This window comes from Pleurodeles waltl, chromosome 6 (assembly GCF_031143425.1).
Source record: "Pleurodeles waltl isolate 20211129_DDA chromosome 6, aPleWal1.hap1.20221129, whole genome shotgun sequence".
NCBI lineage: Eukaryota > Metazoa > Chordata > Amphibia > Caudata > Salamandridae > Pleurodeles > Pleurodeles waltl.
This window is the reverse complement of record NC_090445.1, coordinates 831,687,912-831,701,863: the sequence shown is the minus strand read 5'-3', so window position 1 is coordinate 831,701,863 and position 13,952 is coordinate 831,687,912. Positions and strand designations below refer to the sequence as shown.

The 13,952-nt window shown below is 46.4% G+C and overlaps 1 protein-coding gene across 1 annotated transcript in view; it reads right to left on the bottom strand.

Moving 5' to 3' along the window:
- SLF2 (SMC5-SMC6 complex localization factor 2) overlaps nt 1-13,952 on the bottom strand; it is a 393,983-nt gene that overhangs the window by 177,617 nt on the left and 202,414 nt on the right. Inside the window, exon 11 of the mRNA XM_069239517.1 lies at nt 6,902-7,043. Within this exon, the coding sequence (XP_069095618.1) occupies nt 6,902-7,043 (142 nt within the window). The remainder of the gene's footprint in view (nt 1-6,901; nt 7,044-13,952) is intronic.

Here is a 13,952-nt window from a genome sequence, read left to right as displayed (position 1 = left end):
ATAATCTGACCAGAATTCCCTGGAACAGTCCGTGAAGTAGCAGAGAGCCCCACAAGGTTCCAAGCCGTGGCATCTCTTGTATTCCTTATGTGATGAGGAGGAGGGTAAAATGTAAGTAGGTTGATAGGTTGAAGTACGAGTCCCCACCTTCAAAACTAACAAAGCTTGTCTTCAAAATCAGCTGGTCCAGAAATGAACAGCTAAATGGGGTGATGAACGTGCAGCACCTGTAGCATGCTCACAGGTTGAGACAAAGTAATGGCAATCAAGCAAGTCGTTTTTATTGTCAGCAGCAACTGACAGCTATTCAAGGTCTCAAACAGAGACCCAATCAGGAATATAAAAACCAAGTTAAGGTCACACTGACTAACAATTAACAGTGAAAGGGGAAACATCTAGCTAACACCTTTAGAAGCCACACCACAATATGAGACTTAATAAGTGAAGGCTGGTCTTTTGGATAAACAGGCTGAAAGAACTGAAAAGTACGTTTTAATTGTGTCCAAAGTGAAAGCTTGCCAGACTAAAGAAAGTACAACACAGCATATCTGACAGATATGCCTCAAGGGGACCAAGATTCACACCAGCACACCAGGATACAAAACAGAATCAGTTCCCAGAGCATACAGATTTAGAACAGAAACTTTGAGGGTAGATGAAAAGAACTATGGTTGCTCCACTGTGTGCCCATAGCGTGAAGGTAGAGACTTTGGTGATTGGGAGTGCAGAACCTGCCCCTCTGACTTTGAAAGGAGGCCTGCCCAAAATGGAAGTGGAAGTGGATGACACAGTGACAAGCACAATAAGTCTATATATCATACTGTCTGTGACCAGTCTGGTGCAATCAGTATCATCTGCTCCTAATCATGACAGCTTTCTAGAGACCAGAGGAATGGGAGGGAATGCATACTGGAGGGGAAAGTCCCAGTTCAGATAAAATGCATCCTATAGAGCTGCAACAGAAACAGAGGGGCACAGATCACCAGGCAGTGAGTGGAGACGAGGTCCACCAGGGCGGTGCCCAAGAGGGCAAAGATGGAGGAAACCACCTCTGAATGAAGACATCACAGTAGTAGGCAGGATGATACCTACTCACTTTGTTGTCTCTCACATTCAGGGACCTACCAAGTGGTTCAAAAGCAGCCCGCTCTCAGTACATGCTCAAGCCTACTCCTTCAGCACTGCTCAGCAGAGAGACACTAACTCAAGCTCCACTGATGGCTGATATACCACACTGCATACACATTTTCCATAAGAACCTGAATTGACACACATGGAATGGAGGGTACAAATGTCATCAGCACCATGCCAACTACCAGAAGTTCCAGTCTTGGAACTCTGCTCTGCTGGAGACCAAAGTCCTCATGATGTGCACAACATATTAGAGTCGATGCATCTGCCACCATCTTGGCCACTGCTGTTTGGAGGTGGGGGGGGGGGGGGTGGCGTGGCTGAAGAGTCATGAAGATGTGAAATTCTCCTTCACTGACATCCACCGAAAATGTTTTGCAGAGTGCAGATTTTTCAGGCCATTGTCTACAAGTCCACCACAGTGTTGAACCCACTGGAAGCTGCTGAAGGGCATGAATGTGCCAACGATCATGGGTAATCAGAAGGAGGCAATGGAGTTTCAGCACTGGATGAAGAGCTCCCATGTGAAATATCTGATTCATATCTTTAATGTCCTAAATGTCTCCAGAAACAAGGAGGGCTTGAGAGACAGCATGTCCAACACTGCACCGAAGAAAGGTATGTGGTGTTAATGCTCCATGAGTGACTTGGTAAGTTGACAGAAAACTTCAATTTGAAAAGCTGGGAGCCTGTGGCACTCAGGTAGTCTGACAAAAGCTGTGAGCCTGCCATCAGCGGCCTATCATCCATATATGGGGACACAGTTATCCCTGTCCTGTGAAGATGTGTTGCAACTACTGCTATCATGGAACTTCATCCACCAGGCACTGCACCGGCCTACTTGAGGACATGAAAATGACTTTGGTCTTCGGAAAGTACTCAGAAGACTTTGGAGATGCTCCGGTGGTCCTTCGGCATAAGAGTGGTACCGGCTGGAGTGCAAAGGGTGCCATGAAGAAGGATGTTTGAGGGTTGACTAGTGCCAGGAGGAGACCCACTGCATGTGCCAAGACTCAGTCTAGAGGGCCCCAAAGATGTGCCAGGATGAACTTGGTGTAGCACAACATTGCCAACAAAGCTTGTGTGAAGGCCATCACCTGTGAATAGGTGGTGCTAGGTCCTTTAGGTATGCCAAGGGTGGTACCAGAGCCAAAGTCGTATCTGGGCAGGAACTGGATCCGGCACCAGGGTGATCTCTACCAGCTCCAGTTTCAATGGAGACCCCAGAAGTGATGCAGCTTAAAATCAGAGACGGTAGCAGATGGAGTCCGAGACTTCAGTTTAATCGTTTGTAGATTCAGAATCGGCTCACATTATAAGGAAGAGACCAGCATCTAGGATCAGTGTCTAGTTTCCAAACTGTGCCACGAGCTAGACTGTTTCTTTGAGGAAGAGGACTCAACCTACCTATGGCATTTTTTATAGGAAGATCCATGAAGGGATCATTCTTAGTATGAAGACTTGAGTGAAGGCATAGAGAGGAAAGTTTTGGAGAGTACCTCTGGGCCTTAGTCAAAATAGCTTGGCCTCTTTCTCCCTGTTGGCTTTCGATTTCATTAAAGAGCAAGAGTTGCATTCCCAGGAGCTCAGCAATCTGATCCAAGACACCGCCTGCAGATGAGATGCATGTACCACAAAGGCGTGTTTTTACATCTTTGACAGGTTTTACCAAAACCTCGAGGAAAGACGCTTGACCTATTCACTGTTTGATTGCTGTATAATTGCATCGTTGAGTCATACATAATTGCTCCAAACCAACATCCAAGAAGGGTAGAAAAACAGAAGCAGACATATACACCGGGATGTTGTCATATTCTAGGGCTTATAAAGTGCATACGTCTGGTTTGGATTCAGATACATTTCAATGGATCAGAAACAATGACTCCAGGACAGCTTCCTTGGATCACGCAAGTCCCAACAGGTCAGCCTGTGCACTAGTTTATACCTACACATTTGGGTTGCATGCCCATCTACCGCATTCTGATTTTACCAAAAAGAAGAAGCCCACCAACAGATCGAGAATGCATAGGTTGTCTGAATTAAATAAAGACACATAAACCTTTGGTAGCTAGCAGCCACTGTACTGTACAACATCTAAAGGTAAAATGCACTTTGTAATGGTTGGTTCCATCCAAAAGGACAATTTTGAATCTGAGTGGGCAGTTGGCTTCTGCCACACTGCACCTGCTTCTGGGCGGTAAGGTGACTTAATAGGTCAGCTTAGTTTGCCTTTTAACCTGAAGTGCTGCATGCCTGAGCAGAGAGAGATCATTTACAACTTGCCGCAGCCCTTTTCTCTCCAAATCAGTTAAAAGCAATGTTTTAAAAAAATATCTAGGGTGTGCACTCTGCATGGGGCCTATCATCTCTATTTGTGACCAAGTCCATTCCACGTGTAACACAATGCTGCAATATTTCCTTCTTCTCAAGAAGGTAAAAATAATGGAATGCAATAAACAGAACATAGCAGGGATGTCTGAATTAAACAAAGAAGTCGTCGGAACGAAAAGACAATAAAACAGTAGAAAAAATGGTAAAAGGAATGTCAATTAAGGACAGCAACAGAGAGAAAACTGAAAAAGCTAGCAACTGAACTAATAAAAGAAATGTAAATTGATATGATCAAACTTTAAGATGGAAAGAACATAGGTCAACCCATCATATTAGTTCAATGGGCTGAAAAGCAGGATCTAAGTATTCAGGCTTCTCCTTAGTCAATCTGCAGAGTGGATTCATTTTGAAAAATCACCAACCCCACTCCAGAAACATACTAAAATTAAAGCGTGGCTTCCATGCCCAAACACAGAAACTCTGTGTTTAAGCTGACTGTGCTCCTGTGGATTGTAAAACATTCTAGGGAGTCAAGGATGTCCTACTTATTATGATTAAACTCAACAGCCAATCAGAGTGGCTTATTACAGAAATCTATTACAAATTTTGGACGGGGGTTTTATCAAATTTGCTGAAATCAGAATGGTTTTGACAACCAGTAACGTGGTACATCACCTTTAGCCAACGGCAGTGGTGTAACAGAGGCCCCGCACCCCTTGTGGGGTGGAGACGAGGCCAAGCTCAAGGGAGCTCCCTCTGCACAGTACCCTGGTCTGAGACCTCCTGAGTGAGTCGGGAGGGAGGCCCTCAATGTACTTTGCAGAGGGGCCCCTCAAGTTTCGTTACGTCACTGGCCAATGGCCGACTGCCAAGAAAAAATGGACAGAAGCATAAAGTTCACATTAGAGTTATACTGTAGATCATAGGCTCTTTGAACTTCATAAGAAGAACAGCCCCATCTGCGTGTGAGCAAGCATGCCCTTTCAGGTACTTTCAATATGAAAATGGAGGAAATTGGTCTTGTTTTCGACTAACAGCTGAGTGGAAGGAAGTTTAAAATGGGAAAAAGTCTACAGATAAAAAAGGAATCACAAAGGTAACTTTATGCTGGCTCTTTCCCATTCTCAACCTACTGAAAGTTTCTAAAGCACCTGAGAAACAGAAAGCAGACAGGAGAAAGACAGATTCGGTCAGGCTAGGGAAAAGGTTTCACATACCTTTTAGGTCAAACTCTGCATCACTCTATAGTGTCTGGAGGCCACTCGTATGGCCTCAACACTGCTGGCTGTGCCCTGCCACGAATTAAAGGCTATGCCATATGCTAAGTGTATCCATGACATTAGCAGTATGGCAGTGATGGCACTGGTAGGACCATTGCCTACAAATGTCATAAAAACCTGGTCTGTCAGAAGAAGCTCATTAGTTCGATCCAGATACAAAGTGAAAGGTTTCTGAATATCAGAATTTTGCGACTAAGGATACATGGGAACATGTAGAAAGTCAAGATCTGCTACACATTATTCTGCGGAAAAGGGAACAGGCAAGGACACGCATTTGCACAGGTAAAGCTGATGATGACATACATATGCAGATTGTGTGCCAATTTCAATACTAAAAGAGCTATAGAAGAAGCTTTCGGATCCACCACTAGGAGGCACAGTTAACACAAGTTGTAAATGGTTCAGACTGATACCCCTAAGAGGTTTACCATGGAATCCATCTCCATGGTTCTGTACCCTGCCAACATTCTGTCAACCCCATCATTCCTTTCTGTAGTACCATAAGCCCCAAAAAGAAATAGGAAGGGGGCCACACCGCTCTGCTCTAATGCCATAGCTAAAGGTATCATCTTCCATTTGTTCTTGGAACACCAGCCAATGTTGATCCGTTGGTACTGTACACAAGGTTCTGTTGCGTCTTTCTCCGAGAACCATCAATAGAACAAATGCAGCAGATTGAAGACTAAGCCAAAGAAAATAATGATGACTGTATTTTTGTTCGTCCTCACCTGAGACTCTCTGTTCAGGTTTGTTACTACCTGAGAGCACCCATTCACAAATGGGCCTGCCTGTACCCATCCCGAACTGGGCCTGCCTCCGCCTGTTTGTTAGTGTCCTTCACCAACTGCCTGTACCCATCCGCAAGATCCGTTTCCATTTGTCTACAACAACCTCAGTCTCTCTATGCATCAATCTGCAACTGTCTCTAGCCATCTGCGAAATCTGAGTTCATCTGTTAATATCAGTGTGTCCGTCTAGTTTGGTTGTCTGTTTCTTTCTGTCCACATTTCTTGATGATAGTCTATTTCAGTTTTCTCTGCAACCCTCTCTATCCATGCCCTTCTGTGGCAGTTTTAATGTATGTCCATTAGTGAAGTCTTCTGTGATCGCATCTCTCCCTCCCACTGCGTCAGTATGTGCCTGTGTAGCTGTGTGTGTGTCTGCCTCTGTCAGTCCATCTTCAACTATCTCAGTCCGTCTGCCTCTCTCCATCCATCCTTTGGGGTGGGAAATAGCTGTCTGGCTTTCTGAAACAGCCTGTCCTCTCTGTGTTGGTTTGTCTTTTGACTTGCATTTTTCTGTCCATCTTTGTGTGGTCTATGGTCGATCTTTCTCAACCTATCTATGCATCGGAGAACATCTGTGACCATGTCAGTGTCCTAAGAATACCAGTGGACATCAGGAAACGTCTCGCTGTTTGATGTTGAGGTATTGGAAAAAGCCAAAATGGGAGAGAGCGGCAGGCGTTGGTGAACAGCAAGTGCCTCAGAAAGATGAACACTACAATGATAAAGCAGATGCCTTGGAAAGGAGTGTGCGAAGGAAAGACATACTAGAATAATGGTATTTAGTATACCAATGTAACAGTTTTGTCCAGGTGAAGCTTATACTGACCGTATATGTAATCCATTAAAAAAAGAGGTAATATCTAAAAAATGGCGGAAAAAAGAGGGGGTAAGCCCATGAACAGAAGCAAACCACAGGATGAATGAAAGACGCTATGAGCAAAGAGCAATGACTAAATAAGACAAGCCAAAAGAAAATATATTCTGTCACAGAGAGATGCCACAGGAAACAGAAAGAGACAATGAGCTAACAGAACTGCTAAGAGAGAAACACACCAGCGAAAAAAGAATCGCACAAAAGCAACAAATTGCCTGCATCACTTTGCCTCTCAATTCACCTACTGCTCCAGTGTTTTAGATACAACAGAGCACAGTCTCCACTGGCCTTACAGAATGACTGCTCTCTCACTTACTGTTACTGCATTAAAATCTTTCAAACACTACAAATATATATTGGAATAAATTAGGCGTGTGATGGACGTTGACAAAATATATCACAAGATCAATAAACAGAAACAATAAATACAATTCAGGCTTACCAGGAGTACCCAGTAACTGGTTTTGTCATAAGAAAAAGTCAAAAAGTATGCTTACAGAATATCCTCCTCTTTGAAATCCGGTTGAAGACATTGCAACGAAAATAAGGATGTGAAAGGAATTCCCATGTTGAGAAACACAACAGCCACATCCAAGATGGATGGCATCCAAGGTCTGAAATGTGCATCACTGGTTGAAACTAGAATATAAACAAAACGAAAACAAAAATAAACAACACATTTTCATGGAGTTGATTGCATCATAATACAATTACAATCTTTGTTGAGAGGTATTAGAGCCTGAAAACGGTTTGCTTTCACAAATTTGCTACAAAACAGAACTTTCTTCAGGAGAGAGACTTAAGTAAAAGACTGGTTACAAGGAAGTGAGCAAATATAAAACAATTACTGTACAACGAGCAGCACACATTCTAAAACTTGGCAGTAGCGTGCACAGTCATGATCAATGACCATTTTAAACATTGTAAATGCCGAGCTGTATTACTGAAAAACATCTGCTCCTTCAAAGCTAGTTTGGTGAGATTTAAAGGGCATTGCCAAAAACAATAGGTGTGGCATTGGCTGGCAACCTTTTGTTAATTCTTGTTTGTTTTTTCAAGATCTTTGCAAAACTTTATTGTTCGGGAAGCTGCCTGGCCCTCATAAATCTAAAAAAAACGGCTAAAGGCAAAACATTTTTTGGGGGAGTCAAAGAAGCAATCATACTATTTGATAGTGAAGGGAACTAACTTGTGTGTGGAAGTACTCCTTGTGAAAGGGCACATGTCATAACTCCCAGTAAAATTAGCTAATCGCTGAAGAGGGCTGATGCATTGTCCCTTGATGCATGCTGGAGTGGATGGAAGAAAAATGTGAATGACAACCACAGACGAATGGATGAGGTCTGACTAAACACCCTGTAATTAACTATGTTCCACACATAATTTTAGTAAAACCAAAAGTCTCGGGTAACAGTGACCTAAAAAAGCCAATCATTTGAGCATGGGCTTGTGTAGGAAGTTGGCTCTGTATGTGCTATTTCAAAGTAAGGAATAGCATGCACAGAGTCCAAGGGTTCCCCTTAGAGGTAAAATAGTGGTAAAAAGAGATAATACTAATGCTCTATTTTGTGGTAGTGTGGTCGAGCAGTAGGCTTATCCAAGGAGTAGTGTTAAGCATTTGTTGTACATACACATAGACAATAAATGAGGTACACACACTCAGAGACAAATCCAGCCAATAGGTTTTTGTATAGAAAAATATCTTTTCTTAGTTTATTTTAAGAACCACAGGTTCAAATTCTATATGTAATATCTCATTCGAAAGGTATTGCAGGTAAGTACTTTAGGAACTTTAAATCATAAAAATTGCATGTATACTTTTCAAGTTATTGACAAATAGCTGTTTTAAAAGTGGACACAGTGCAATTTTCACAGTTCCTAGGGGAGGTAGGTATTTGTTAGGTTAACCAGGTAAGAAAGACACTTACAGGGTTCAGTTCTTGGTCCAAGGTAGCCCACCGTTGGGGGTTCAGAGCAACCCCAAAGTCACCACACCAGCAGCTCAGGGCCGGTCAGGTGCAGAGTTCAAAGTGGTGCCCAAAACACATAGGCTAGAATGGAGAGAAGGGGGTGCCCCGGTTCCGGTCTGCTTGCAGGTAAGTACCCGATTCTTCGGGGGGCAGACCAGGGGGGTTTTGTAGGGCACCGGGGGGGACACAAGTCCACACAGAAATTTCACCCTCAGCAGCGCGGGGGCGGCCGGGTGCAGTGTAGAAACAAGCGTCGGGTTCGCAATGTTAGTCTATGAGAGATCTCGGGATCTCTTCAGCGCTGCAGGCAGGCAAGGGGGGGATTCCTCGGGGAAACCTCCACTTGGTCAAGGGAGAGGGACTCCTGGGGGTCACTTCTCCAGTGAAAGTCCGGTCCTTCAGGTCCTGGGGGCTGCGGGTGCAGGGTCTCTCCCAGGCGTCGGGACTTAGGATTCAAAGAGTCGCGGTCAGGGGAAGCCTCGGGATTCCCTCTGCAGGCGGCGCTGTGGGGGCTCAGGGGGGGCAGGTTTTGGTACTCACAGTATCAGAGTAGTCCTGGGGTCCCTCCTGAGGTGTTGGATCTCCACCAGCCGAGTCGGGGTCGCCGGGTGCAGTGTTGCAAGTCTCACGCTTCTTGCGGGGAACTTGCAGGGTTCTTTCAAGGCTGCTGGAAACAAAGTTGCAGCCTTTCTTGGAGCAGGTCCGCTGTCCTCAGGAGTTTCTTGTCTTTTCGAAGCAGGGGCAGTCCTCAGAGGATGTCGAGGTCGCTGGTCCCTTTGGAAGGCGTCGCTGGAGCAGGATCTTTGGAAGGCAGGAGACAGGCCGGTGAGTTTCTGGAGCCAAGGCAGTTGTCGTCTTCTGGTCTTCCTCTGCAGGGGTTTTCAGCTAGGCAGTCCTTCTTCTTGTAGTTGCAGGAATCTAATTTTCTAGGGTTCAGGGTAGCCCTTAAATACTAAATTTAAGGGCGTGTTTAGGTCTGGGGGGTTAGTAGCCAATGGCTACTAGCCCTGAGGGTGGGTACACCCTCTTTGTGCCTCCTCCCAAGGGGAGGGGGTCACAATCCTAACCCTATTGGGGGAATCCTCCATCTGCAAGATGGAGGATTTCTAAAAGTTAGAGTCACTTCAGCTCAGGACACCTTAGGGGCTGTCCTGACTGGCCAGTGACTCCTCCTTGTTGCTTTCTTTGTTCCCTCCAGCCTTGCCGCCAAAAGTGGGGGCCGTGGCCGGAGGGGGCGGGCAACTCCACTAAGCTGGAGTGCCCTGCTGGGCTGTGACAAAGGGGTGAGCCTTTGAGGCTCACCGCCAGGTGTTACAGCTCCTGCCTGGGGGAGGTGTTAGCATCTCCACCCAGTGCAGGCTTTGTTACTGGCCTCAGAGTGACAAAGGCACTCTCCCCATGGGGCCAGCAACATGTCTCTAGTGTGGCAGGCTGCTGGAACTAGTCAGCCTACACAGACAGTCGGTTAAGTTTCAGGGGGCACCTCTAAGGTGCCCTCTGTGGTGTATTTTACAATAAAATGTACACTGGCATCAGTGTGCATTTATTGTGCTGAGAAGTTTGATACCAAACTTCCCAGTTTTCAGTGTAGCCATTATGGTGCTGTGGAGTTCGTGTTTGACAGACTCCCAGACCATATACTCTTATGGCTACCCTGCACTTACAATGTCTAAGGTTTTGTTTAGACACTGTAGGGGTACCATGCTCATGCACTGGTACCCTCACCTATGGTATAGTGCACCCTGCCTTAGGGCTGTAAGGCCTGCTAGAGGGGTGTCTTACCTATACTGCATAGGCAGTGAGAGGCTGGCATGGCACCCTGAGGGGAGTGCCATGTCGACTTACTCGTTTTGTCCTCACTAGCACACACAAGCTGGCAAGCAGTGTGTCTGTGCTGAGTGAGAGGTCTCCAGGGTGGCATAAGACATGCTGCAGCCCTTAGAGACCTTCCTTGGCATCAGGGCCCTTGGTACCAGAAGTACCAGTTACAAGGGACTTATCTGGATGCCAGGGTCTGCCAATTGTGGATACAAAAGTACAGGTTAGGGAAAGAACACTGGTGCTGGGGCCTGGTTAGCAGGCCTCAGCACACTTTCAATGGTAAACATAGCATCAGCAAAGGCAAAAAGTCAGGGGGCAACCATGCCAAGGAGGCATTTCCTTACACAACCCCCCCTCCAAACGAAAGAGGATGAGACTAACCTTTCCCAAGAGAGTCTTCATTTTCTAAGTGGAAGAACCTGGAAAGGCCATCTGCATTGGCATGGGCAGTCCCAGGTCTGTGTTCCACTATAAAGTCCATTCCCTGTAGGGAGATGGACCACCTCAACAGTTTAGGATTTTCACCTTTCATTTGCATCAGCCATTTGAGAGGTCTGTGGTCAGTTTGAACTAGGAAGTGAGTCCCAAAGAGGTATGGTCTCAGCTTCTTCAGGGACCAAACCACAGCAAAGGCCTCCCTCTCAATGGCACTCCAACGCTGCTCCCTGGGGAGTAACCTCCTGCTAATGAAAGCAACAGGCTGGTCAAGGCCATCATCATCTGTTTGGGACAAAACTGCCCCTATCCCATGTTCAGAGGCATCAGTCTGCACAATGAACTGCTTAGAATAATCTGGAGCTTTTAGAACTGGTGCTGAGCACATTGCTTGTTTCAGGGTGTCAAAGGCCTGTTGGCATTCCACAGTCCAGTTCACTTTCTTGGGCATTTTCTTGGAGGTGAGTTCAGTGAGGGCTGTCACAATGGATCCATATCCCTTCACAAACCTCCTGTAATACCCAGTCAAGCCAAGGAATGCCCTGACTTGAGTCTGGGTTTTTGGAGCTACCCAGTCCAGAATAGTCTGGATCTTGGGTTGGAGTGGCTGAACTTGGCCTCCACCTACAAGGTGGCCCAAGTAAACCACAGTTCCCTGCCCTATCTGGCATTTGGATGCCTTGATAGAGAGGCCTGCAGATTGCAGAGCCTTCAAAACCTTCTTCAGGTGGACCAGGTGATCCTGCCAGGTGGAGCTAAAGACAGCAATATCATCAAGATAAGCTGTGCTAAAGGACTCCAAGCCAGCAAGGACTTGATTCACCAACCTTTGGAAGGTGGCAGGGGCATTCTTTAAACCAAAGGGCATAACAGTAAACTGATAATGCCCATCAGGTGTGGAGAATGCTGTTTTCTCTTTTGCTCCAGGTGACATTTTTATTTGCCAGTACCCTGCTGTCAAGTCAAAGGTACTTAAGAATTTGGCAGCACCTAATTTGTCTATGAGCTCATCAGCTCTAGGAATTGGATGAGCATCTGTCTTGGTGACAGAATTGAGCCCTCTGTAGTCCACACAAAACCTCATCTCTTTCTTTCCATCTTTGGTGTGAGGTTTGGGGACTAAGACCACTGGGCTAGCCCAGGGGCTGTCAGAGCGCTCAATTACTCCCAATTCCAGCATCTTGTGGACTTCCACCTTGATGCTTTCCTTAACATGGTCAGATTGTCTAAAGATTTTGTTCTTGACAGGCATGCTGTCTCCTGTGTCCACATCATGGGTACACAGGTGTGTCTGACCAGGGGTTAAGGAGAAGAGTTCAGGAAACTGTTGTAGGACTCTCCTACAATCAGCTTGCTGTTGGCCAGAGAGGGTGTCTGAGTAGATCACTCCATCTACTGAGCCATCTTTTGGGTCTGATGACAGAAGATCAGGGAGAGGTTCACTCTCTGCCTCCTGATCCTCATCTGTTACTATCAACAGATTTACATCAGCCCTGTCATGGAAGAGCTTAAGGCGGTTCACATGGATCACCCTCTTGGGGCTCCTGCTTGTGCCCAGGTCCACCAGATAGGTGACCTGACTCTTCCTTTCTAGCACTGGGTAAGGGCCACTCCATTTGTCCTGGAGTGCCCTGGGAGCCACAGGCTCCAGAACCCAGACTTTCTGCCCTGGTTGGAACTCAACCAGTGCAGCCTTTTGGTCATACCAAAACTTCTGGAGCTGTTGGCTGGCCTCAAGGTTTTTGGTTGCCTTTTCCATGTACTCTGCCATTCTAGAGCGAAGGCCAAGTACATAGTCCACTATGTCTTGTTTAGGCTCATGAAGAGGTCTCTCCCAGCCTTCTTTAACAAGAGCAAGTGGTCCCCTTACAGGGTGACCAAACAGAAGTTCAAAGGGTGAGAATCCTACTCCCTTCTGTGGCACCTCTCTGTAAGCGAAAAGCAGACATGGCAAGAGGACATCCCATCTCCTTTTGAGCTTTTCTGGGAGCCCCATGATCATGCCTTTTAATGTCTTGTTGAATCTCTCAACTAAGCCATTAGTTTGTGGATGGTATGGTGTAGTGAATTTGTAAGTCACTCCACACTCATTCCACATGTGTTTTAGGTATGCTGACATGAAGTTGGTACCTCTGTCAGACACCACCTCCTTAGGGAAACCCACTCTGGTAAAGATACCAATGAGGGCCTTGGTTACTGCAGGGGCAGTAGTCGACCTAAGGGGAATAGCTTCAGGATACCTAGTAGCATGATCCACTACTACTAGGATGTACATATTTCCTGAGGCTGTGGGAGGTTCCAGTGGACCAACTATGTCCACACCCACTCTTTCAAAGGGGACCCCCACCACTGGAAGTGGAATGAGGGGGGCCTTTGGGTGCCCACCTGTCTTACCACTGGATTGACAGGTGGGGCAGGAGAGGCAAAACTCCTTAACCTTCTGGGACATATTGGGCCAGTAGAAGTGGTTGACTAACCTCTCCCACGTCTTGGTTTGTCCCAAATGCCCAGCAAGGGGAATATCATGGGCTAAGGTCAGAATAAACTCTCTGAACGACTGAGGCACTACCACTCTTCTAGTGGCACCAGGTTTGGGGTCTCTGGCCTCAGTGTACAGGAGTCCATCTTCCCAATAGACCCTATGTGTTCCATTTTTCTTGCCCTTGGACTCTTCAGCAGCTTGCTGCCTAAGGCCTTCAAGAGAGGGACAGGTTTCTTGTCCCTTACACAGCTCCTCCCTTGAGGGTCCCCCTGGGCCTAAGAGCTCAACCTGATAAGGTTCAAGCTCCAAAGGCTCAGTTCCCTCAGAGGGCAGAACTTCTTCCTGAGAAGAGAGGTTCCCTTTCTTTTGCTGTGTTGCAGTTGGTTTCCCAACTGACTTTCCTTTCCTCTTGGTAGGCTGGGCCATTCTTCCAGACTCCAGCTCTACTTGTTCACCCTGTGCCTTGCATTGTGCTCTTGTTTTCACACACACCAGTTCAGGGATACCCAGCATTGCTGCATGGGTTTTTAGTTCTACCTCAGCCCATGCTGAGGACTCCAGGTCATTTCCAAGCAGACAGTCCACTGGGATATTTGAGGAGACCACCACCTGTTTCAGGCCATTGACCCCTCCCCATTCTAAAGTAACCATTGCCATGGGATGTACTTTTCTCTGATTGTCAGCGTTGGTGACTGTGTAAGTTTTTCCAGTCAGGTATTGGCCAGGGGAAACCAGTTTCTCTGTCACCATGGTGACACTGGCACCTGTATCCCTCAGGCCCTCTATTCTAGTCCCATTAATTAAGAGTTGCTGTCTGTATTTTTGCATGTTAGGCGGCCA